General features: G+C 41.9%; 1 protein-coding gene and 1 pseudogene across 12 annotated transcripts; one reads left to right on the top strand and one right to left on the bottom strand.

The window, feature by feature from the left end:
• The first annotated feature begins 445 nt into the window (after positions 1-445).
• On the top strand, positions 446-2,811 carry LOC110486577 (phosphomevalonate kinase-like; annotated as a pseudogene). Its single transcript, XR_005036221.2, has 4 exons — positions 446-634; positions 753-1,218; positions 1,461-1,590; positions 1,682-2,811. The product of XR_005036221.2 is annotated as a phosphomevalonate kinase-like (transcript).
• Positions 2,800-26,239, bottom strand: LOC110486570 (uncharacterized). Of its 11 annotated transcripts, none has more exons than XR_016485833.1 (10): positions 25,429-26,227; positions 20,159-20,292; positions 19,584-19,701; positions 19,342-19,412; positions 18,619-18,694; positions 17,847-17,922; positions 14,066-14,128; positions 13,882-13,951; positions 13,654-13,732; positions 2,800-4,274 (listed from the first exon to the last, which is right to left on the bottom strand). XR_016485833.1 is itself a non-coding variant. In XM_090196038.1 (10 exons), the coding sequence occupies exons 2-10, from the start codon at positions 25,552-25,554 to the stop codon at positions 4,202-4,204; spliced, it is 810 nt and encodes a 269-aa protein (XP_090052164.1). In that variant the 5' UTR covers positions 25,555-25,737; positions 25,944-26,199; the 3' UTR covers positions 2,800-4,201. The 11 variants fall into 11 exon arrangements, 7 of the variants coding, with proteins under 7 accessions (XP_090052164.1, XP_036801149.1, XP_090052168.1 ...); XR_016485830.1 differs by lacking the exon at positions 13,654-13,732 and having other exon boundaries at positions 25,429-25,737; positions 25,944-26,199; XM_090196038.1 differs by lacking the exon at positions 17,847-17,922 and having other exon boundaries at positions 25,429-25,737; positions 25,944-26,199.
• Between the last annotated feature and the right edge of the window lie 544 nt (positions 26,240-26,783).

Genomic DNA, 26,783 nt, shown 5'->3' with positions numbered 1-26,783 from the left:
GGGGGGGTTATTGTTTAGAAAGTAGTTTGTTCCATGATCTTAGTCATACTGTCGTGGGACATTTTACGTATTTTTAACACTTTTTCTTTCGTGGTTAGTGCAATATCCCTCTTATTTTTCATTCACGTATTCAATTTGATGTTGTCGTCATTAAAGAAACCATTAAATATTTTATATTTCATATGATCACCCTATTTCCGCATGTCAATGGTAAGGTCCATGATATGATGACGATCTGTTACCGTAAACCTTGCATGACAGTTTTTTAACCAACGTTTGCCCATCTTTTTAAAGTTGTTGAATTATAAGAATGACTATATCTTAAAATAAATAAATACATGTTGTAAAAATATTGAAATATATATTTTTCTCTAAGAAATTCGATCACATAAGCAAATGTTATAATTGTAAGGCGCTTGTTATGTGTATATTACTGTAGCTCAACAAATCATAATGCATGTGGTACGGTTAATGTGTAAACGAAGAGGTTAGCTCTTCTGTATCAAAAATAAAACACATAAATTGGTTGCTGCAACGTTTTTTCGATGGCGACAGTAGAACCCAAACTCATCCTTTTATTTAGTGGGAAACGCAAATCTGGAAAATATTACGTTACGGATTTGATTCACAAAAGGTGCTATTGACTGTTGGCATACTGTTCACCAATTTATCAAAGCTATTATCGCTGAATTGAATACTCTCTCAAATGTTATATTAGTTTAACAATGTGGTTCATGTATAATTTATATCAGACTAGGTGCAGATGTATGCTGTATTTTGCGTCTCTCGGGTCCTCTCAAACAGCAATACGCACAGGTTAGTATTTCTGTACAGTTGTGCTACATCATCCTGGCCGATCCTCGGTGTGCAGGCTTGTGTTCCAGCTAATACAACACCTAATTCAGATAATCAAGGACCTTGCCTTGATGAGGTTAATCGATCAGACATTAAGTGCTGGGCAGGAACAAAAGCCTGCATGACCAGCTGGTCTACAATACACACTACGAGTGAATGGAGGAACACTACCACTACACTGTCTCCTTTAATTACCCACTATGCCTACGGGACCATGGATTGGACTTTGAGGACCTGTTGGGAGCAGGTGAGTACGAGGAGAAGTACCGTGCTGACATGATCCAGTGGGGTGAGAAGCAGAGGGAGAAGGACCCAGGGTTCTTCTGTCGTGGGGCCATAAAGGCAGCCCAGCAGCCTATCTGGGTAAGATAACAAAATTCTCAATTGCCCCACTGTTATGGGGAAACATACAAGCCAAGTCCCGCCATATATGATTTATGTCAAGCGCAAGTATTTGAGTCAGGTCTTACTTGCTATTAGAAACTGACCATCTGCATATTCAGAGTTGGTGAACCTGACTAAAAAAGGCCCTACCTGATGAGCAGTTGAAGCATCATGTATTGTCCTCTACCATTATACCTTCTGTAATCTCTATTGTGCCCCAGATTGTGAGTGACACGCGACATCTGTCAGACCTGCAGTGGTTCTGGAGGGAGTATCCTAGTCAATCTCGCTGTGTTCGGGTGGAGGCCTCAGAAGAGACACGGAGGGAGAGGGACTGGGAGTTCACAACAGGTGCAATACCTACACCGATAGTATTGATATGTTCTTCACTTTCGGAGAAATACAATACCTCTTCAACACCACACCCTCTCTCTCTCTGCAGGAATAGATGATGCAGTCTGAATGTGGGCTCAACCAAGGAGTAGATTTTGATTGGATAATCAAAAATGAGGGCGATGGATCACAACTGGAAGAGCAGCTTGCTACTGGGCTGCTCTCAATAGCCAAGGAGAAGGTGAAAGAGGACTGATGGTGGATGGAGGGGACATTACACAGCTGTAGGAACTTGCTGAAAGCACTTGTTGGAAAGTGTAGTTGGGTATACATTACTCTATTTTCTGTGAAAATCCTAGAACACCTTTCATACACTGAGGAGCAGCAGAAAGTGAGAATATGTAGTATTTATTTCTCTACAGTGTTCTGTACTATCAACTACGTAGCATGGCAAGAATAAAATCTGGTCAAACACCCAAACATGTACGGTGTGCATATTGGCACTGACCAATATGTTAATTTACATGGATCACACACACAACTGGCAAAATAAAATAAACACTTGAGAAAAATGAAGGATACAAAGTATATTAAAAGCTGGTGCTTCCACACAGGTGTGGGTCGTGAGTTAATTAAGCAATTAAAACATCCCATCATGCTTAGGGTGATATATAAATTAGTTTGGCTAACATAGCTAGAAGAGATGTGACTGTCACATTCATCCAATAAAGTTTGACACTTGAATAGATGCCAAGGTGCATGGAAGCTTTTCTGGTGGCACAATGCCCTATTAAGACACATTGGGGTTTCCTTTTTGGCATTTTCCTGTACTTGGTGACATTTGCCTCCTGTGTTGACATCACTAAGACCCAATATACAGATTAAGTCTGCACTTGTATAAAAGTATCATTGTGCCATGTGTAATTTTGTTTTTTTAATAGTCTTAGATTGTAAAATAGTTAACTAGGCTACGAGAAAGTATAGTTTTAGTTGTAAATAGCTAGACGATTAACTGGGAACCTGGAACATGCACATATGCTGACCCATGGTAAAATTAGTGCAATACGGCGTTACACACCCATTCAACATAATTAAAATGTACTAGACAGACATGATCAATGTTCTAATAGCAGGGTAAGTGTTCATAAAACATTTTAAAGTAGGTAGTAGTAGCAGCACCTAAATCAGAGTGGTGTCAAACTGAAGGAAAAAATAAATAAATTGGAATGTCAATACAAATCATGGTTCTTTATTTTTAAAAATTGTGTCCATTTGTGTCATGATTACAATCAAAACATTACTGGTAACAATGTTTACACCCAGGTATCGAGTGAAAAGTTCCAGTTAAACTTGATGCAATACTTTACTTTTTATTTCTTTATTAATTATAAGGTTTGCAGTTCACTTAATTTGCAGAAAAAAAATAGTTTAATAGTCTATACTGGTAAGTCTAGATAATACCCTTGTGTCCCTTCTCCCAATGCTTCCATTTTGGCAGTGGAATGCGTAGTGATTGGCTGATCACACCCCTCCCCTACATCATCTTATTGGAAAAAAATAACAATTAGCCTAGAGGACTAAGGCTGCAATTGGCTAGAATATCTGCATCCAATTCTGTCTGAAGCTATAAGACGTTTATATCCCTTCAATGACCCACGACTCATTCACAATTCAATTTCCTGATCTTGGGGTGGGGGGAGTAAACTGGAAGGGTGGGGGGTGGAACAAAAACAGTTTACAGTAACTTGTGACAACGGCCCTTTTTGGAAAATGACTCCAGATAAAAACAAAAACATGTCATGCAACAAAACACTTCTCCCTTATAAGAAAAACATGTTAATCCCCCCAGCCCATAATTGTAAATTAACACAAAATCCTTGACAAAAGGTAGCACAGTTGTGGACCCTCTGGGCATTGGCGCAGTAGAAAAGCAGTGCTTGTGTAAGGATGTTCCAGCAGAAGGTGAGTGGTTAGAGGGGGACAAGAGTTTGAGGCGATACGTTGGTAGGGCAAGTGGTTCAGATGGGGATAACAGAGGGAGAGTTAATAATCAAATGGTGGTCCCATTCCAAAAGGGAGACATCATTAGGTAAGAGTTATTACCCTCGCCACCTTCATATGTGTCCCAGTGGACACCAAATATCCCCTTAAGGGTTCTTATCAGAACAGGAGAGAAGAGCCTCAATGTATTTAAACGCTTACAGCTAACATCCAAAAAAAGACCATAGGAATGGCCTCAAACACAAATCACACACCTAAGCTGGAATGTGAATATTAGAAACCTGTGAAACACTTAAGATGTTGGTGCTTGAGTAAATGTTGCCCTTAAGACTAAAAAGAATGCTATGAAGAGGCTTCAAAAAAAAAAAGAGGGATGCTCATCAGGAGAGCATCCGCAGATACTGGGGTGGAATGTGGGAGAGGCAGTCAGACATTTGGTCTACTGGGGAGAAACGTTTGGCTAGGTGTGGACTGAAGAAAGTGCTACCGTGACCAAAAACAATTAACAACCCCCCCACTAAACAGTCAGCCAGCACAGACAGAGACAGGGCCAGAGGTGAGGGGGTGGAGCAGTAAGAGGTGGTGGTGGAGGGGCCATGCCGCAGGTCCAGTAGCCGCTCAGAAGCTGTTAAGATCCTCCAGGGTCTTGTCCAGGGTGGCGTGAATGTTGACATTCTCCTCCTTGGCGTTGGCTAGCGCATCTGTAAATCAAAACAAAGAATGAAGGTAAGCGAAGGATCCTCCTGGTGGTGAGATGAGGACGTAGGAGGCAAGACATTGAGATGTTAAATTGGTGTTTGAGTTTTGTAAGAGGTCTACTACACTATAGTGGAGCAACGCCGAGGGCTAAACTATGTCAATCCACATGACAATACCTGATAGCATCAAATCAGTACATGACTACTTTGAAAACAAGTCACATACATAACTGTCAAGGATAAACAAGGAATGAGTTCAGCTGTAGCTGACAGAAGATGTAGGACATCTATTTCTGCAACTCCACAAGACGGTATAGCACCTGGTCAAATATTGAAGTCTTAGATTTCCCCCCCCCCCCCCCCCTTAATACTAGAAAGTGCTTCCTGGTAGTTCTAGCAGTACCTCCAAAAGGGAAACTTATTCAAATGTTATGGTTGTCTACAACTTCACTATATAGTGACAGAACCAAAAATGTAAGCTTTAATCTGTAGAATGAAACCCGGGGTGACTAAGAAATTCTATGACATAGCTTCATAATTCACAAGGTCTCCATAGAGTAAAGAGAGCCATGTTTGGTATCACCAGATAATTCCCTATTTAACTACAGTATGTCACTGAAACAAACACAGCCCGAGCGATTGTATGGCCGGATTTCTCTGACAGAGCGAGAACGTGGCAGATCACTCACACTGTTAGAACATTTAATAAAACAAGTCTGACCTGTCAGCTACACTTTTCTAGCAGCCTTTAGCAGACACCCTTATCCAGAGACACTTAACATTACACTTCAAAATCAAACTATTTACTTCAGCACATTTCAGACATGGAATGCAACGCAATGCAATGTGCTTTACAGAATAAAAAAATATAATAAAAGTTTAAATATTTACTACAGAAAAGATAAAAAAATATCAAATGACAACTAAAATGCACCCTAAGGAAAAGCTAAGCTAAAAATGTTTACGATCTATTTGATATGTCCACAGTTTCAGCACCCCTCAGGTTCTCTGGCAGGCTATTTCAAAGGCTGGGGGCATAATAACTAAAGGCTGCCTATCCATGCATCTTGGTCCTAGACTTTGGGATAGTTAAAAAGGCCAGTGCCAGAGGACCTGAGGGACTTACTAGGTACATTATTTAAAAGCATGTCTGACATGTATTGGGGTGAACGATGGCAGATTTGCAAACCCAATAGAACCTGAAAATGTATTCTAAAACTCAGGCAGCCAGTGCAAAGACCTTAAAACCAGGGTATTGTGTGCTCTCAGTCTCGTCTTGGTCAGTACCCGTGCTGCAGCAGTCTGTTTTGCAGTTGACCAATGGCTTTCTTGGGTAAACCAGACAGGAAAGCAATACAGTCAACTGTCAACTTAAGGTAGTGAAGTACAACAACAAGTCAGTAAAATCTTCCCTCAAAGCAGCCATCAGCAAAGTCAGTGCTAGTAAGGAAACAAGTCCAAGTGCTAGAGTAAGAAAGTAGAACAGTAGGTTTTTTATTTTGCTCGCTATGAACAGGTTTCGTTTTGTACTGCCTGCATGGGACAGCAAGTGTTACATTTACAATGGAAGTCAGAAGTTAACATACACTAAAGGTTGGAGTCAATAAAACCACTCAAGTGGTTTGAGTCATTTCAACCACTCAAGTTTCTTAACAAACTATAGTTTTGGCAAGTCAGTTAGGACATCTACTTCGTGCATGACATAAGTAACTTTTTCCCAACAATTGTTTACAGAGAGATTATTTCACTGTATCACAATTCCAGTGGGTCAGAAGCTTACATACACTTAGTTGACTGTGCTTTTAAACAGCTTGGAAAATTCCAGAAAAAATGTCATAGCTTTAGAAGCTTAGGCTAATTGATAGGCTAAATGACATAATTTGAGTCAATTGGAGGTGTACCCGTGGATGTATTTCAAGGCCTACCTTCAAACTCAGTGCCTCTTTGCTTGACATCATGGGAGAAAGCAACAGAAATCAGCCAAGACATCAGAAAAAAATAATAATTGTAGACTTCCACAAGTCTGGTTCATCCTTGGGAGCAATTTCCAAAAGCCTCAAGGTACCACGTTCATCTGTACAAACAATAGTATGCAAGTATAAACACCATGGGACCACCCAGCCATCATACCGCTCAGGAAGGAGACGCGTTCTGTCTCCTAGAGATGAACGTACTTTGGTGTGAAGTGCAAATCAATCCCAGAACAGCAAAGGACCTTGTGAAGATGCTGGAGGAAACCGGTACAAAAGTATCTATAGCCACAGTAAAATGAGTCCTATATCGACAACCTGAAAGGCCGCTCAGCAAGGAAGCCACTGCTCCAAACCTGCCATAAAAAAGCCAGACTACGGTTTGCAACTGCACATGGGGATGAAGATCGTACTTTTTGGAGAAATGTTCTCTGGTCTGATGAAACAAAAATAGAACTGTTTGGCCATAATGACCATCGTTATGGAGGAAAAAGGGGGAGGCTTGCAAGCCGAAGAACACCATCCTAACTGTGAAGCACGGGGGTGGCAGCATCATGTTGTGGGGGTGCTTTGCTGCAGGAGGGACTGGTGCACTTAAAAAAAAAAACACGACATCATGAGGGAGGAAAATTGTGGATATTTTAAAGCAACATCAAGACATCAGTCAAAGTTAAAGCTTGATGGCAAATGGGTCTTCCAAATGGACAATGACTGCAAGCATTCTTCCAAAGTTGTGGCAAAATGGCTTAAGGACAACAAAGTCACGGTATTGGAGTGGCCATCACAAAACCCTGACCTCAATCCCATAGAAAATGTGTGGGCAGAACTGAAAAAGCATGTGCGAGCAAGGAGGCCTACAAACCTAATTCAGTTACACCAGCTCTGTCAGAAAGAATGGGCCAAAATTCACGCAACTTATTGTGGGAAGCTTGTGGAAGGCTATCCGAAACATTTAAAGGCAATGCTACCAAATACTAATTGAGTTTGTAAACTTCTGACCCACTGGGAATGTGATGAAAGAAATAAACACTGAAATAATTATACTATTATTCTGACATTTCACATTCTTAAAATAACATGGTGATCCTAACTGACCTAAAACTGGGAATTTTTACAAGGATTAAATGTCCGGAACTGTGAAAAACAGTTTAAATGTATTTGGCTAAGGTGCATGTAAACTTCAACTGTATAGGACTACTTAACAGCATATTGGTTGATATGTTGGTATGGCTATTATCTCTAGGTTTCTCAACATGTAGCTTTATTTGGTATTCATCACAACTTTCGATCAGTAATTTACTAGCCAACGTTGCCTAAACTGGAGGGAGACCCATAATCTTCGCTGGCGTGAACATGAAAAATATTTAAAAGCATACTAGTAAAGTCAGATAGCAATGCATTCACTCAGCCAGCTTCTGCTTAAATTTCTGTAGCCACCTTATTTAGATGTATAACTAGCAGTAGCACAGTCATGGTGCACTAGATGGAAACAATGACTACATACTACCAGTCAAACGTTGACACATCTACTCATTCAAGGGTTTCTTTATTTTTCTACATTGTACAATAGTTGAGACATCAAAACTACGAAATAACACATATGGAATCATGTAGTAACCAAAGTGTTAAATCAAAATATATATTATTTGAGATTCTTCAAAGTAGCCACCCTTTGCACACTCCTGGCATTCTGTCAACCAGCTTCATGAGGTAGTCATGTGGAATGAGTTTCAATTAAAAACAGTTAGCTTGTTAAAAAGTTAATTTGTGGAATTTCTTTCCTTAACGCGTTTGAGCCAATCAGTTCTGTTGTGACAAGGTAGGGGTGGTATACAGAAGACAGCCCTATTTTGTAAAAGACCAAGTCCATATTATGGCAAGAACAGCTCAAATAAGCAAAGAGAAATGACAGTCCATCATTACTTTAACTTCTTATGGCTGCAGGGGCAGTATTGAGTAGCTTGGATGAAAGGTGCCCATATCAAACGGCCTGCTCCTCAGTCATAGTTACTAATAATAATAATAATAATAATAATAATAATAATAATAATAATAATAATAATAATAATAATAATAATATGCAATCATTAGCATTGGATAGAAAACACTGAAGTTCCTAAAACTGTTTGAATGACGTCTGAGAGTATAACAGAACTCATATTGGCAGGCAAAATCCTGAGTTGAAATCAAAACAGGAAGTCAGAAATCTGAGCTTGTATGTATTCAGAGTCCCCAATGAAATCCCCTTGAGATATGAATGATGTTGCACTGCTTAGGGGTTCCAATATATATTATAATAAGGCTTCTATGTTGTTGTGGGAGTGAATGAGAGCAGAATATATCAGATGTCAATCAAGCAGCCATTTTGTGATCGCACTTTTTCCTCATGGTAGTCACTTGCGTTCCATTGCTCACGAAGACAAGAAAGAATACTCCGGTTGGAACTTTATTGAAGCATTATGTTAAAAACATCCTAATGATTGAGTCAGTACTTAGTTTGAAATGTTTCTTCGACCGGTAATATCACTTTTTGTCCGATATAGCGCTGACCAGAATTAGCGTTTGGATATGTATACCAAACCCACTAACAAAAGAAGGTATTTGGACATAAATAAGACATTTTCGAACAACAAAAACATTTGTGGACCTGGGATTCCTGGAGTGCTTTCTGATGTAGATCAAAGGTAAGGGAATATTTATAATGTAATTTCTGGTTTATTTTGACGCCATCTTTGCGGCTGTGGTGTTTTTACTTTTGAGCACCGTCTCAGATTATTTCATGCGTTTCTTTTACCATAAAGTTCTCTTAATCTGACACAGCGGTTGCATTAAGGAGGGGTATATCTATAATTCCATGTGTATAACTTGAATTATCATCTACATTTATGATTAGTATTTCTGTTGAATGATGTGGCTATGCAAAATCACTTGATGTTTTTGGAACTAGTGAATCTAACACGCCAATGTAAACTCAGATTTATTTTATATAAATATGAACTTGATCAAACAACATGCATGTATTGTGTAACATGAAGTCCTATGAGTCATCTGATGAAGATAACTCAAGGTTAGCGATTCATTTTCTTTATTTCTGGTTTTTGTGAATGCTATATTTTGCTGGAAAATGGCTGTGCTTATTGTGGTTTGGTGGAGACCTAACAATCGTTTGTAGTGCTTTGGCTGAAAAGCCTATTTGAAATTGGACACTTGTGGGATTAACGAGAAGAGCTTTAAAATTATATAAAACACATGTATGTTTTAGGAATTGTAATTATGAGATTGTGGTTTGAATTTGGTGCCCTCTATTTTCACTGGTAGTTGTCATATCGATTCCGGTATCGGGATTGCAGCCATAACAGGTTAAGACATGGTCAGTCAAGCTGGAAAATGTCAAGAACTTAAAGTGCAGTCGCAAAAACCACCAAGCCCTACGAAACTGGCTCATGAAGGCCGCCACAGTAAGGGAAAGTTTAGCGATATGCCATCCCATCTGGTTTGCACTTAGTGGGACTATCATTTGTTTTTCAACAGGACAATGACCTAACACACCACCAGGCTGTGTAAGGGCTATTTGACAAAGGAGAGTGATTGAGTGCTGCATCAGATGACCTGGCCTCCACAATCTCCCAACCTCAACCCAATTGAGATGGTTTGGGATGAGTTGGACCGCAGAGTGAAGGAAAAGCAGCCAACAAGTGCTCAGCATGTGGGAACTCCTTCAAGACTGTTGGAAAATCATTCCAGGTGAAGCTGGTTGAGAGAATGCCAAGAGTGTGCAAAGCTGTCAAGGCAAGAATCTCAAATATATTTAGATTTGTTTAACACTTTTTTGGTTACTACATGATTCCATGTGATATTTCATAGATCTGATGTCTTCTATTATCCTACAACGTAGAAAATAGTAAAAATAAAGAAACCCTGGAATGAGGTGGTGTGCCCAAACTTTTGACTGGTACATGCATGCACAGTCATCTTCTGCACATCTACCATTCCAGTGTTTAATTCCTTCGCCACCATGGCCTATTTATTGCCCTACCTCATTTGCACATACTGTATATAGGCTTTTTCTACTGTATGTTTGTTTATTCCATGTGTTGTGTCGAACTGCTTTGCTTCATCTTGGCCAGGTCGCAGTTGCAAATGAGAACTTGTTCTCATCTAGCCTACCTGGTTAAATAAAAGGTCAAATAAAAAATAAAAATGGACAAAGCTATCAATCACGTGAAAACATTAATTTCTATGAAGACTCAATAGCGCATCGAAGTCAAATGAAGTTGGTTAAGATGGCATTTCATTGAAACATGCGCAGTTTGAGCTAGTCCAGGAAGAGACGTTGCAGGCTAGCTCAGTGTTGCCCACCCATTGAGTAACTCAAGTCGAAGGCCGACCAGGGTACCCCAGGCTGCCATTAGCAACTAAATTATCCTGTGTGCAAATTTTTAACCATTTTTTGTAAAAACAGTTCAAGGACATACATCTGGTGTATTAGAAGCAATTATTGGTACCATGATTTATTATTTACACATGGGGGGGGGGGGGAGTCTTTCTCCCCTGAATGGAAACACGAATCATTTGGTAATAATTTATTTACATTGTCTACTTAAGATTGATAGGCTAAACCTATTGATTCTTGAAGGACATAACTTATGAATGCCTCGTGAGCGAGGTACAGCTGGCGTACCTCATCAGAACCCAAAATATAAGCATGTTTTATGCCATTGTTTATAAACGATGTAATTATAAATAACCATTAAAGCCTAAAAACATGGTTAAAACTATGATTTTTATATCATGGATCCTGACATCCATCACTCTCTAATATGATTCTGAAAGTGGTTGCATTTCTCCAGCCTCACCCATAATAATAATAATAATAATAATAATAATAATAATAATAATAATAATAATAATAATAACAGCCCACCACAGGAGTCGCTAGAGCGCGATGGGACAAAGACCTCCCTGCAGACCAAACCCTCCCCTAACCCGGACGACGCTGGGCCAATTGTGCACCGCCCCATGGATCTCCCGGTCGCTGCGACAGCCTGTGGACTAACCAGGATCTCTAGTGGCACAGCTAGCACTGCGATGCAGTGCCTTAGACCCCTGCGCCACTCGGGAGGTCCAGCGTCATCCCTTCACCAAAACAGTAGTGGGGTGACTAATTGTTCAAACTGCAGATGTTAAGAATAACTTTTAAAACAATTAATTAATTGGTCTTTATTTCAAAAATCTCACCAGTACCTTTATACAAAATGGCACCACTGAAGATTGTGATTTTTTGGGCTATAATTATGCTATGGTGTCAAGATAGCCTTTATTACAACCTTACGTTTGCTGTGTATTTAGTTATGGGTGTGTAATGAATTCTGTAGACTTAAGTCAACAATTACCAAGTTAATATCTTGCATTATGACAAGTCACTGCTCATGCGACTCATTTTGTGCAACCACAGGCATGTCATTGAATAGTCCATTTTAGGCATCTTGTCTAACTACTTACTGTAGCATTAGCTGTACAATGACCATGCTGCGTGTACTGACACTGTTTGGAATACCAACGCTGACTGAGCTAGTCACTATTACAGGCTTTTCTGCTTTAGTAACAAGGATGAGTCAATTTATCTACAAATAAACGTGCCGTAACGTTCCTGTTGCCAGGTCACATTAAAAATACAATATTTGCACAGTTTCAATAATAATTCACCTGCAAATCTGTTTTGAGCTTTCCTCTTTTGGGTCACTTTAGCAGACGTGACTCAGAAGGGTGAACATGTGAGAGAAAGGTAAGGGTCTGTTCCACACCTGTAATCTAGGATTACACAAACCTGGTCCTTTAGTCCAAATTCAAGAAATCTAGCCAAACATTCATTCATAACGATTTCAAGTACTTACTGTGCCCACATTAATGCTTGTGATAAAATTATTGCTCAGAATACCTCCCCCTACTCACTTATTTTCAGGGGGGGTGGGGAGTTGCTTCAGATACTGACCCACCTCTGGTGACGCAAAACCATGCCAAAAAGCATAGTGGAGTGAAACCAATGAAGCCAAGACAGTGTGGACAGCCAAAAAGCAGTGAACAGAGACTAATGCCATGGCATTCTTTTCCCCCTCTTCATTAGGTACAGAGAGACAGTCACAAATACAGAGTGTGAACATGAGTGTCAGAGCGAGCAGTGTAGTACAGATAGGAAAGGACAGGTGGAAAATAGAAAGGCAGTAACCCAGAAACTCAGCCAGCGTGTTGGCCGCAACTGGGCCAATGACAAAGGGAGATGAGAAAGGGAGAGACCGGCACTGGTGACTAGGAGGGTATGGTTCTTTCTATCTAGAAAGGAAAGGGGGGAAAAGAGGGAGAGAGCACGCAACCGTTGTGGCAGTTCTGGCAGACTGAATTCAGGGTGTATTGGGTTTTCCAGAAATCTAACGAGTCCAATTTATCTGAAATAGAGACGGAGCAATGGCAATTTAACACTTCAAAATAATACTGACACACCATGGTTGTCATCATGGGGTGTAAACTCACAGCAAACCTGCAATCCATGCAAATCCAAAACACACCAAGCGTGACCGGAGTTAAAGGGCAACGCCACAATTTCAGCCTGGTTTTTATAATCTCCAGCACAATAACAGTGTCAACATGTGAAGGCAGCACATTTAAGTTATTCAAAATGTTCATAGAAACACGCTATTTTCACATATGTAGACACCGGTTTGGTGCTGGAGATGAATGATGTTAAAAAGTGGTGGAATTGCCCTTTAAGTGTATTACAGTAGAACCCCGGGATACTCAAACTTGTAATTGAATTAGACTGAAAGAAATCGCCCAACATACACACAAGCTGCAACCCAATAGTTCCAAATGGAATCCCTGAGCTAGACTAGTCAAAGGCATTGATATCCATAAGATAACTTGTGTCCACATTTACATGTGGATAAGTAGGCCTGTGACAGCATGTGAGCCATATCTACATAAAGTATCAGTGTTCGTGCCTTGTGTTGTGCCGTTGCCAAGGTGACAGCTCACATCCGTTACATTGCAGAAGTGGTTGAAGGGGAAAGCTCAAGGTCTGAGGAAATGTTCTACCACTGCAGATTTACTTGTAGCTACCGTATGTATGCTTGTATCTACAATGTGCCTATCCCTAGTCAAAATAAAATGGAATGTGTGCATGGGTGTAGATGCATGGAAGTGTGTGTACATGGTAGGCTATGCCTCAATACATTTTCCAGCACAAACAGCCAAAGGCTACCAGAGCACAATCCACTACAATAGTTCCCTAGCAACTCAACTTGAGCCATCCTCTTATGGACAGTCTGCATACTGTTACTGAATCATACTGTTATTAACACACGATAGCACACTCCAGTTCAACCCACACCACAACAGGCATCTAAATTAGTATTTACTTGGAGGTCATGTCATTGAGGGCATGGTCCAACTCCTCACTAATGGCTTTGTACTTCAATTTCTGTGCATAGAGCTCATCTGTTGGCGCACAGAGGGGAGAGGAGAGATGTACACCAAGGAGGGATGGAGAGCAAGACAATGCCAGAGGGCACAAGCAGGAGAGTACAGTTTATAACACCTTATAACTGTACTGTGAACTGCAACAATATGGCGAGTGAGAGTCCTACCTTCAAGGTCATCAATGGTCTTTTCCAGTTTGGCCACTGACCTCTCAGCAAACTCAGCACGGGTTTCAGCCTATGGGAAAGTAACACAAGTTTATTAAACCCCCCACCACAGCAATACAGGCACATATCACAGCATCAGTCATCCATTCAGAGCTTCATGATAGACGTTTCCGGGGAATCTCACCTCTTTGAGTTTGTCGGTCAGGATCTTGATCTCCTCCTCGTACTTGTCCTCTTTCTGGGAGTACTGTAGGGGACAAAAGGGGAGGAAGAAAAGCCAATCAGAATCACACGTTGGGAACACTAGGGAGTCCTCAGGCGTATTCAGGACAGCACAACAGAGCGTTCACATAGAACAGCCAGGATTCTTGTGTCATGTAGTAGAAAGAGTCGAATCAACGCTGCACATTAGTGGAGCCAGAGCGACAAGAAAATTACAAAGCTTAAAACAATAATTCAAATGTGTTTTCAGCTATCAGAGGTAGCCGGTAGGCTAGGACTTACAACAGCACTCCATTTACCTGTCTCTTTCCACCTCTTTATTTAACTAGGCAAGTCAGTTAAGAACAAATTCTTATTTACAATTACGGCCTACCCTGGCCAAAACCTAACAACGCCGGGCCAATTGTGCGCAGCCCTATGGGACTCCGAATCACGGATGGTTGTGATACAGCTTGGAATCGAACCAGGGTCTGTAGTGACGCCTCTAGCACTGAGATGCAGTGCCTTTGACCACTGCGCCATTTGGAAGCCTCTAGCAGATGTGTGCTGTGATATATACACACTAATATATATATATATATATATATATATATATATATATACACACACACACACTTTTTTTAAAATAAGAGGGTGGTGGGGCAACATCTGCGACTAATGAGAAACAGATACTGACCTGCAAAGAAACCCCCTGGGAAGTGGGTTGGCCTACAATTAGGAGAAACTGATACTTATTATTCCTCATCTCTTTTGAGTACTCAGTCTGGTCAAAAGCTTTTAAATGTGGCTGCTGTACGAGTTTGTGATCGAAACTCCACAGACAGAAGGGGTAACCCAGACATGTCACAGGGATATCCGTTTAGAATGTTCTCACCACAAAATATGGTGGCGAGAGGAAGTCCAGTCACGGGCAGTGAGGATGGAACTAGGTAAAGCTGGGCTGACATTTCAGTCCCCAAATCTAGAATATGTTAAAGACAGTGCACTAAGTTTGACTGACACTTTGCCAAAATTTTTATTTTTTTTAATTGCATTGTTTAGGAGTGCAAGGTCGAATTGAGTTTGTGCACACACGCACTTCAGCGAAGGCGTTCCCTATTGGAAATATGCTTCAACGCACCAATAGGAACTCGCTAGCTCGTGCTTGGCCTACCTCCTTGCTCGTTCTACCCACTATGCTTAATTTGCTCCCACTGTAAACGACACAGATGAACTATCTTGGGTTAGTTATAAATATCTTCACTACCACCTTTGTGCGGACTGAGCTGCAACAGTGCAGTGGGAAGGCATGGGCTCATCAAGCTTTTGAGAGAATGAGGGAGAGGTGTGTAGACTGAGTGTGACTCAACATGCCCGGGGAGTTGAGATAGAAAAACGGTCCATTAGTGCAGTTTCAATGTAGCTAGAGTTTGGGTGGGAGAAGAATGAAAACAAAACCGGCTTCTCTCGTCGGATGACATCATTGGCAGACACTCGTTTGGCAATGGGAGTTTGCTGTAAAGGCCTCTCTCTGAGCTGCAGAGCACGGGTGTAGTGCAGTACAGTATCATCACCCTGGGGGGGGGTACGGGAGGAGGGGGTATGCATTCTTGCAGCTGCAAAGTCAGGGTGTGGCCTCTAATCTAGAAGTGTTTAAGGATTACACCACAGCAGACAACCACCATGCAGACTCCCCCCTGAAACATCCTAGTTAGAACTAGAGGTCGACCGATTAAATCGGAATAGCCGATTAATTAGGGCCGAGTTCAAGTTTTCATAACAATCGGAAAGCGGTATTTTTGGGAGCCATTTTTTTTACACCTTTATTTAACTAGGCAAGTCAGTTGAGAACACATTCTTATTTTCAATGGCGGCCTAGGAACAGTGGGTTAACTTCCTCGTTAGGGGCAGAAAAACAGATTTTCACCGTGTCAGCTCGAAGGATCTATCTTGCAACCTTAACTATTCCAACGCAATAACAACTTGCCTCTCGTTGCACTCCACTTGGAGACTGCCTGTTACGCATATGCAGTAAGCAAAGGTAAATTGCTAGCCAGCATTAAACTTATCTTATAAAAAACAATCATAATCACTAGTTAACTACACATAGTTGATGATATTACTAGATATTATCTAGCATATCCTGTGTTGCATATAATCTGACTGAGCATACAAGCATCTGACTGAGCGGTAGTAGGCAGAAGCAGGCGCGAAAACATTCATTCAAACAGCACTTTCGTGCGTTTTGCCAGCAGCTCTTCGTTGTGCGTCAAGCATTGCGCTGTTTATGACTTCAAGCCTATCAACTCCCGAGATGAGGCTGGTGTGACTGAAGTGAAATGGCTGGCTAGTTAGTGCGTGCTAATTGCTTTTCAAACTTCACTCGCTCTGAGCCTTGGGGTGGTTGTTTCACTTGCTCTGCATGGGTAACACTGCTTTGATGTGGTGGCTGTTGTCGTTGTGTTGCTGGTTCAAGCCCAGGGGAGGAGCGAGGAGAGGAACGGAAGCTATACTGTTACACTGGCAACACAAATGCCTAGAAGAACATCCAATAGTCAAAGGTTAATGAAATACAAATGGTAGAGGGAAATAGTCCTATAATAACTACAACCTAAAACTTCTTACCTGGGAATATTGAAGACTCATGTTAAAAGGAACCACCAGCTTTCATATGTTCTCATGTTCTGAGCAAGGAACTGAAACGTTAGCTTTCTTACATAGCACATATTGCACTTTTACTTTCTTCAACACTTTTGTTTTTGCATTATTTAAACCAAATTGAACATGTTTCATTATCTATTTGAGGCTAAATAGATTTTATTGATGTATTATATCAACTTAAAATAAGTGTTCATTCAGTATTGTTGTAATTGTCATTATTACAAATATATATATTTTTTATATCGGCCGATTAACAGTATCGTCTTTTTTGGTCCTCCAATAAAATCGGTATTAAAAAAATCATAATCGGTCGACCTCTAGTTAGAACCAGTCCTGGGCCTCTTCAGATGAGAGGAGTGAGTTTTCAGGATGGAGGAAAGAGTCCCTGGTGAGCTGGTTTTGATGCCTGCTTGTATGTACTTCCTCGTTCCACCTTTTAAATGGCAACAGGAGAGAACATCTGTGTGTCTGAAACATGGGGCTGGAATTTCCTCGGGGTTGGCAAGCCTTCTAGAGCCATTAGAGTACTTGTCTCTCTACATTCCAGACAATCTAATGTCTAACTTCGTTGTTGCCTGGGAATTTGTGATGCTGGCAGTTTGATTGGTCAGTTCATCCAAACAGAGATCAGCTTATGTTACAGATCACGTGGTTACATGAGCAGGAACCAAACCAAGTTCTGGGGGGGGGGGGATGTCTGAAACTAAACTGACTTTCTGAGGCTGTGGGTGGGACGCAAACCCAGACACTGTTACAAGGCAAACAGGTCTGCCTCTACTTTGATAAATTAATTAAGTTGATTACACATGACATTTTGGACTAAAGTCAAGCATTATGTAGCATATACCAGTACACATGCTTTTTAAAACTTTACAGAATTCTTAAAAAGGACACCAAACACTTCAAATTCAGGTTATGCACAACATCCAGGGTTATGGTAATCATATTGTAGTTAAAGAAATTCACCAGCAACTCATTTCAGATCAATAAGGCTTTGGAGGGTTTTAGGTAGTCAATGGACCTGTAGTTGTCTCCAGGACTGGCCTGGGTGCAGTTACATTCAGTTCAAAAAGCATGCAGGGTTTCCCCTCCCTCCCTCCTACCTTCTCAGCTTGGGCTTCCAGGGACTTTAAGTTATTGCTGACATTTTTCAGCTCCTCCTCCAACTCGGCACATTTGCTGCAGTATTTAGTTTTTTTTGCAGTTCATTTGGGGTTTTGGCAGGGTTTGGGAATAGGGGGATGAGGAAGAGGGAGTGAGGGAAATGAGGACAAAGGTCAATGGATAAGGTGAGGGGCAAGGAAAAGACATGTAACAATGAACAAGGGAATTAGAGGGTGGGGGTAGAGACAACAGACGGAGAGATTTACAAAGAAAAACAAGGAGAGAAAGGCATGGACTTGAACCTCGGAATGGGACCCAGACCACGGCCATTCTGCTAAACTAAATCATATCTCAACAATACAAAACACACTTATACAAATCCCTGATAAACCAAAGGAAAATGTTTGTGGTCAAATACTCTTACTAAACTTGGATTATGGAGCGCCTGTAGGTCGGGTAAAATCATGCAGAGCGTTTGAGAGAGAAGGAGAAGTGAAAAGGAGCACACACGAGAAGGGGAAAGGATCGCGGAGGCAGCAGCTATACAATTACAGCAGTCAGTCGTGCAGCCAGATAAACGTGGGACTTTATGTTAGCGAGGGTAGGAGGACTGCAAATCCCTGTGTGCATTCCTGGTCCACATAACCTTCTGAACCTGGTTTATGTTTATGGACGCCTATAATGAAGACCCCAGTCAGACCCGTCGAGGGTCCCCGTAAGGCACCATTGTGTCCTGTAGTTGGTAAGAACAGGGAGAAAGGGGGGTGGTACCTTGTCCTCAGAGGCCTGCAGGCTCTTCAGTGACTGGTCGAAACCCCTCAGCTGCTCCTCCAACCTCCGGGCGTTGCTATTAGTGAGTGGGAAGGGGTTGGGGGGGGTCACATGACACGGAAGCGCATGCAGAAAAAGAGAAGGCCAAGATAGAGGGGAAAGAGAAAATGGTAACCGACATGTCGGTATGGTAAACCCAGGACACACAACAGGCACATACATACGGGGAGAGAACAGATTGGATATTGTCATGGTACTGTTACGGCATTTCCATTTTTACACTAATGATAGTGTGCTAGTCCAAGTTAGTGCTAGCAGACATTTGAATACATATTTCCTATTACAGCTATACTACAGGTAATTGCAAAAGTAACAGTATCGTTCGGTTGCATAGTAAAGACAACTCTAGTTTAACGTTTAGTAACAAATCTTCAAAACATGTAAAAGTTTTTTTTAAGTGACATAAGTGGGTGTGCAGTTCCTACTGTGACGAGAGTGAATGCGTCGTGCAGTCAGGCAAAGCCGTGTTGAGGCCAGTTAAGTAACGCCATGCAAAAGGTGTGGCTGAAACACATTGTGGCTTTAAACTTACTTCTGCAGTGTAAGAGTGATGGAACCGGTGGGTGTTTTTATGTGTTCTGCTACAAGCTTAAGCAGATGCAGTGTAAGACTGTAGCGGAGAGGTACAGGGAGATTGATTAAGTATGTGAGAAAGCGACTCACCCCTCGGCCAGCTCCGCCCTCTCCTCTGTACGCTCCAGATCACCCTCAATGATCACCAGCTTACGAGCCACCTGTAGGGGTAGAGGCAGAGAGCAAAGGAAGTAAACATTTGATAAGAGCAAGAGAATGAGAGAACGAAAGTGGTGATGCACAGTCCAAGACTTCTTCAGAAGCCACACCAGAGCCTTGTTCTACATGTGACTGTGTTTTTGTTGGGGGGGGGGGGGCTCTGATCAGCTCACCTCCTCATACTTGCGGTCGGCCTCCTCAGCGATGTGCTTGGCCTCCTTCAGCTGGATCTCCTGCACCTCCATCTTCTCCTCATCCTTGGAAGCCCTATTCTCAATCACCTTCATACCCCTAAGGTAGAGAGAGGTAGAGAGAAGGCAAGGAATGAGTGTCAAAAAAGTGTTTTGGCCTTAATTACCATATTACACAGTGTACTGCAGGCCTTGGCATTCGGCACCAGAAATACTGAAGGGGAAAAACAGGTGAGCACATCTCTCTGTATAGTCTGGTGGCAAACTACCTCCACAGCTCTCTTCTGCTGATAAGTGGTGTCAGGACCCTATAATGCAGGCCAGATCCGAGGGGCACTGATACAAAGATGTCAGGGGGCAGTGTGTATGTGAGAAAGTATCCTAGCATATATAGACAAACCTAGCATATATGGACAAATTATCCACAGGGTACACCCTCAAATAGGCTAATTCCAGCTCACACCCACCAATGACCTTGTCCCACAACAGGAAGTGGCGTGACCCGGTGAAGACTGAGAACACCGCCCCACCTCCATCCCTTCAAAACACACACACACCTCTCGCTCTCATCTGCAGCTTTCTCTGCCTCCTCCAGTTTCTGCAGAGCAGTGGCCAGTCTCTCCTGGGCCCTGTCCAACTCCTCCTCAACCAGCTGGATACGCCTGTTCAGAGAGGCCACCTCAGCCTCGGCCTGGATGTGGACAGAGGTTATTATTGTACACCATAAGCTCACAAATGCCATTTGAGACACCTCTTCCAACACAGACAACACATCATGACATACCGGTACCTTTAAATGATAAGGACATATTTCACACCACCTCAGCCTTTGATATAGAGAAGGATTACAGATGTGGCCTACAATCACATAACACTGGTAGTGTGAGAATTACTATGACATAACAACCGGCAGTTACACTCAGACACACACAGGCCTGTTAAAGGATACACCTCTCCCGCAGCCTGGATGTGTGGGTGAGAGAGAGAAAGCAGCACTCTCGACGGAACTGGAACAGAGCTGGGAAAGTGTGTGCTCGCAGAGTCTTTGTAATGGACACCAACCAGTCACATTTCATCACCATAAGAGTTGGATACACTAAACGCACACAGCAAATCTCAGACTGATGTGCTGGTGTATGGGTTAGACATGCCAGTGGTCTCCATGGCCATGAATGGCACTAATTAGGCACACCAGCCTAGATGACTGTGCTGCCTACCCTGGGTGGGTCGGGAATGGAAAAACAAGGGAGAGAGAGAAAATGCACTGAGACGGATGAGGGAAAGGTTAAAGCACTTGGAGTGAATAAATGTTTTAGTGCCTTGTAGAGAGTAGCCTGGCTATTCTCACTCTCCATGCCTTGGAACAGGAATAATGCGGTGTCAGAGAAATAGCAAGCGGAAGACAAAGAGCAGTGAGAGAAGGATAGAAGGCTTACTAAGCCTTAGATAGCCACAACCAGATGGCCAGATCAGAAGATGGACCAGAAGGAGGCCAACACTGACACAGCTCAGTATATACTGTGAAGCACATTGAGGATTAGGACTGTCTGTTACTTGTAGTAGTACCTCCATGTTCAGTTGCTAAATTGTATGCATGTACCATCTAGTAAATATGGATGAGACAAATCATAAATGGGTAAAGCGTTTGACTGACTATAGAGCTGGGCACCATGATGCTGCTGCCACTATGTTTACAAATACTGGCCAGGGGACGCTAGCATGACGGCCATGGAATCATGTCTGCAAAGAGTATCAGAACCATTTAGGTTGAAACCACAAGCTCTCCTCTATGGCTTTGGGTAAGACCACATGTCAGATGAACACCATGTAAATATAACGCTGCAATATTGAGACAGACCAAACTGAAAACAGAAGGGGAGCATTAAGCAATGAAAGCACAGCACCTTTCAGATGTAGATGTATACGGCAACCCTTAACTACCCCTACTACACACACACACAACCACAGGCAACCTGCTGTGGCTGCATGAAAGAACAACTTCGGAGCAGTCAAACCGGTTGCCATGGCACTGGCATGCAAGTGTTTGACAGCCTTCACGAGAAATGGGCCTCTCGCCAACGTAGGCCAGCACCATAGAGATATGCAAATCGGCACCCCCCTCACACCCTGAAATAGCTTTCTGTCACCAAAGACAAGAGTGCTATTAGTTAGCTTCTTCCGGTCTGACCAAGCACATTCTGGAGGTGGTATTTTGCAGCCATGGTTCCTAGATTATTGGAAGTGAGGAGCATGCGTATGCACCTTCAAATTCCTCTATGGAGAACGCTGTAGCGCAGAGACATTTCAGCTCTAGACTTGAGAATGAGGCGTCTAGTTAGCTTGGTGGTGTTTAGTGTTTGTACACCTTATGACCAAGATGCAACATGATCCAAGTCTTCAGAGTAGCGCATGTAGAAGAATAGTAGCATTTCTGAATACTGTTGACTTCCAGAAGGCTGAGTCAGACAGGTGGAATGATACAACAACTCCTCCAGACTAGGCCCGATTATTTATTCTGTGGGAGAAGGGCCAAACATTTATTGTCAGGTTGTCTTCCTCTAGGTAAGACACATGCGACTCATAACCAACATCTTTTTTTAGTCATCAGTTGTCATTTCCTCTGACAGCAGTGGCAAAAAAAGCCCCACCACAATCAGTTGGCAACCACACTTCCTGTGCACCATAATAGAATGACTCCACGGGAGCCTCACGCTCTGTCTCACCCGCTTTCAACGCGGGCCTCTGTGTAACACTTGTGTACCTCCTTGAAAAAGACACCGAGCACATAGTGAAAGCATGCGTGTCCTGTAGGAGTTTTATCATGGGATGAAAGGAGAAAACAGACATGCTTGTATCATCTGCGTGTGACCAAATTAACCATAGAATTACAACTGGGGCCTGGGCCAAAGTAGTGCGCCATAAAACCGCAATACATGTTGCACTGTGTGGCAACCCAGGCGCTTACATCACTAGCTACTAGTGAGCTTAGAGAGGAGGAATTTGGCAAGTTGAGGGCCAAGCCTAGGAGGCAAACATTTGAAATCCCAGTGAATGGGGAAATACAGGGACAACTGAAATACAAACTATTTAAAGCATTTGACCAACATTCATCTTGGAAATAGCATTGCACAAATAAAACATCCTTTCAATGAAAGACTAAGACCTTAGGGAACAATTATTCTTAAGATAATTGGAAATGCAGGACATCCACATAGAGATGGATCAAGGACCCATCTTTGTCTCTGTGCCATGCTGCATCTGCGACAGCAAGGGCTGCGCCATAGACGTGTTGGTTGTTTTAATAGAGTTACCAACTATCCCGTATTAGCCGGGATGTCCCTTATATTGGGCTAAATTGCTTTGTCCCATACGGGACCTCCCTTGTCCCGTATATTCATCCAATCACAGTATAGCGTAAACACGCCAAATCCTGCTAAGTAATTTGTTGTTGTTCAGTCAGTTTGGCATAAAGGAAATATGGATAACCCTGCAATAAAAAAAGTGCCACTACAACAAATGGGAAGCAAAAAAAGTGGGTTAAGCCCGTCAGTGGTGACTTGAAAGCTCTCTACTTTATGCCGTCGGGAATTCTCAATTGGCCATGGAGGGGAGAATGACCTAACTCAGCATGCATCCACAGAAATGCACAAGGTGGCCACACTTGCTAGCAATATCGGTGCATTCTTCGTGGCGTCTAATGCGGAAAAAGACAAAAATCGCAGCAAGTGAAGCCTTGCATCTGTACCATACGGTTAAACACAGACTCAACTACAACCGCACCGGCTGTCTTGTTAAGCTTAGCAGTGTTTTGTTTCATGACTCAAATGTTTTGAAAATGCACTTGAGAAGAACAAAAACAGATTATTACAATGAATGTTTTAGGACCAAAGACTGCAGGATATTTTGGATGATCTGTCCCCGACCAAAGGTGAGCCAGTGTATTTCTCAGTGATGCCTCAAACAAGAGAAATAGAAAAATGTTTCCAGTGTGTGTGAGAATCTGATGGAGTGCAGTGCAAGTTACTTGACTTTTATGAAGACAGTGATGAAACTGCAAATGGCTTACATCAAGCTCTGATGAACTGTCTGGAAAAACATGAACTGGATATTAGACATCACAGCCTACGCAGAAGACAATGCCAATGTCAACTTGAGGAAGTCCAAAATGAAGATGATTCAGCAGAAACAGGACAGATTTTTTGAATACCAGACCAAGCAGCTGATGGGACAAACAATTGTCAGCACCAAGGTCCAAGCAGCAAAAGGACTTTATGAAGTTCTATGACACTGTCATTACATACATTGACAAGTGGTTTGATTTCTCACCAGAAAATGTAATGGTGAAACTGAAACCGATCTGCTTCTATGAGGAGCTCTCCTTCACTGACATGGAGCATAGTGGTTGCCCTCAAAATGACAGACAGTCAGTATGGACCAACTATAAAGAGTTTTGTGCTAGCTGGGAGGAAATACACAAAGCCAGTAAGGACACCACATAATCCACCAGTGAGAAGTGGGTGGCAGTTTTCCAAAACCTAGGGAAAGCCAACTTAATCAACATGTTCAGGATTGTCTCATTTGTCCTCGGTGTGCCAGGCTCAAATGCCTTTGTAGAGCAAACTTTCTCTCTGATGACCATTAAATGGTCAGACTCAAGAAACAGATGCTGCACAGACCTGATCAAAAATGAACTTCAAATATCTGTGAACTGTGACTTGTCATGCAAGGACTTCTGTCTATGCAAAAAGACAGCATTAATCAGTCAAGAGCATCAAAAAATATCCATGGAAAAATGCAGACTTGGTGAGTGACTCATGCCCCTCTTCCGCATTTGAAATGTTATTTCTTGCTGTAAAGGTCCAAATTGTGATTTCTTTGATAATTTAGTTTGATGTTTAGTCAAAAGTTTACATAATGATACAGTTTTAGTAAAGATATAGACTAAATGGAATATAATTTGAATAAGAACATACACTATATTCATTCACACACCATACCCACACCGCCGTGGCACGCCACCCTTCATCCCTTAATTGGTAGTGTGAAAGGTTGCAACCCTAGTTTACTAACAAAATTGTAAATAATGATTTGTTATTAAAAAAACTTTAACTAGGCAAGTCAGTTATGCATCTATTGAAACCAAATCCACTTTGTCACTTTTCTTCTTGTCTTGAAAAAAAAAATGGAAAACTAATAGTGGTGGTTACCGCCACCTGTAGTGCTGGAGTCCTGAACCAAATATTGTCTCATTCATTTATTTATTGTGGCCTCTAGATGTCTGTTATTGATTAAAGACATTTACAAACCATAACACCCAATTTGAATACAATGTGCTGATCATTAGCTGATTTCTCACAACCCATAGGAAACCCCACCCAGTTGACTACTTTAAAATTGACACAATGGCCATGCTAAAACTGGTTATATCCACGATGAGTCTACTCTATGAAGACGCCCAACTCCAGCTAGCTGATTTAGCAGGAATTTGTCACATTTCTTTCACCTCCAATGAGGCTATTGGACTGCATTGTCGGAACTAGAAGCACAAGCATTTCGCTACACTCGCATTAACATCTGCTAACCATGTGTATGTGACAAATAAAATTAGATTTGATTTGGACTGAGCCAGCTGAAGAAACCCGACAAAAATAGGTGCTAACGGTAGCTATCCAGGCAACTGGCTATGGGGTTCAGTTCAAACGGTACTGTAAAGTTGCCATAGAATCACAAATCAATGCATCTAGCTACCTAGCTAAAACCTGTACCTAGCAACTGGATTATTCAAGGCCTAACGTTGGCAGACGCCGGAAGGTTATGTCAACATTACCTGTTCCCTTGACCGCTTCTCCTCTTCAACCTGTCTTTGCAAAGTCTCAGCTCTTTCCTCGGCTTCATCCGCCTGTTGCTGCAAAACTTTAATTTTTCGCTTCACTGCCTCGATGCTATTGGCCATTTTCTGACGTTGATTTTGTTTGCTAGCTAACTTGCAACGATTGAAAACGCGTTTTTATTAACTAGCTCGTGCAGGATGCTAACGTTAGTCGTTCCAGTTGGATTGGTTGCAAGCTGGCAAACGTCGTTCCCGGTGCGATGTTTTCACGAACAGACAAACCAACGCCCCGCCAACGAGTCCAAACTGGAAATTAGAACAGAGCTTTGTTGCTTTGTTTCTTTCAAATCTAACGTTACTCAACACTGTAGAAAGTCAGCTTATAGTCTAAATGAATTCTTACCGGCAGACAAATGTAATGTGCATAAAAACTTAACTCACGTAGTTCAATTGATAACTATACCGAATTAATCAATTAGACTAGCCTAAAAACTGTAAACCAAAGTTTTCACCTCGATGTGTCGATGGACAGACAGCGTCGTTAGCTAGCTAGCGGCTAAAATAAATGCTATAGGTTCGAAAGGCAGTTTCAACAAGGTGAATACAAGTAGGATTTTCCTTTTAAGCTAAATGTATGGACGGTGGTTCCAGTTGTCTATTGAAAATGAATACTGAAATTCCTAAGAATTTGGAGAAAAGCTGTGCAAAGAAGACGGTTCTCTCCCTCCACTGCTCAGTTGCCTCGTTCTCTTCCTTATTTCAGCAGACAGCACGCTTCCGGTCTACTCCGCCCTGTCAAAGGGGAACTGACGCCTTATATATTCCCGCCACCGGATCATTTTGATTTTAACCAAATGATAATGCAATAAAGTTCTCCAACGCAAAGACAATGCAACAGTAAACCAATAAATTGTCATATTTAGAGCTCGCTAGTAGCTCAACCTGGTCTCAGAATATTTCGTATTATTATGTACGTAAATCTGAGACAAGCATTTTAGTATGAAATCAAATCAAATGTTATTAGTCACATGCGCCGAATACAACCTTACAGTGAAATGCTTACTTACGAGCCCCTAAGTAACAATGCAGTTAAAAAAATATGGATAAGATCAAGAAATAAAAGTAACAAGTAATTAAAGAGCAGCAGTAAAATAACAATAGCGAGACTATATACAGGGGGTACCGGTACAGAGTCAATGTGTGGGGGCACCGGTTAGTTGAGTTAATATGTACATGTAGGTAGAGTTATTAAAGTGTCTATGCATAGATGAAAACAACAGAGAGTAGCAGAGGTGTAAAAGAGGGGGAGGGGGGCAATGCAAATAGTCTGGGTAGCCATTTGATTAGATGTT

This window comes from Oncorhynchus mykiss, chromosome 2 (genome assembly GCF_057628025.1).
Source record: "Oncorhynchus mykiss isolate SJ-2025 chromosome 2, ASM5762802v1, whole genome shotgun sequence".
NCBI lineage: Eukaryota > Metazoa > Chordata > Actinopteri > Salmoniformes > Salmonidae > Oncorhynchus > Oncorhynchus mykiss.
This window is presented reverse-complemented; position numbering and strand designations above follow the sequence as displayed.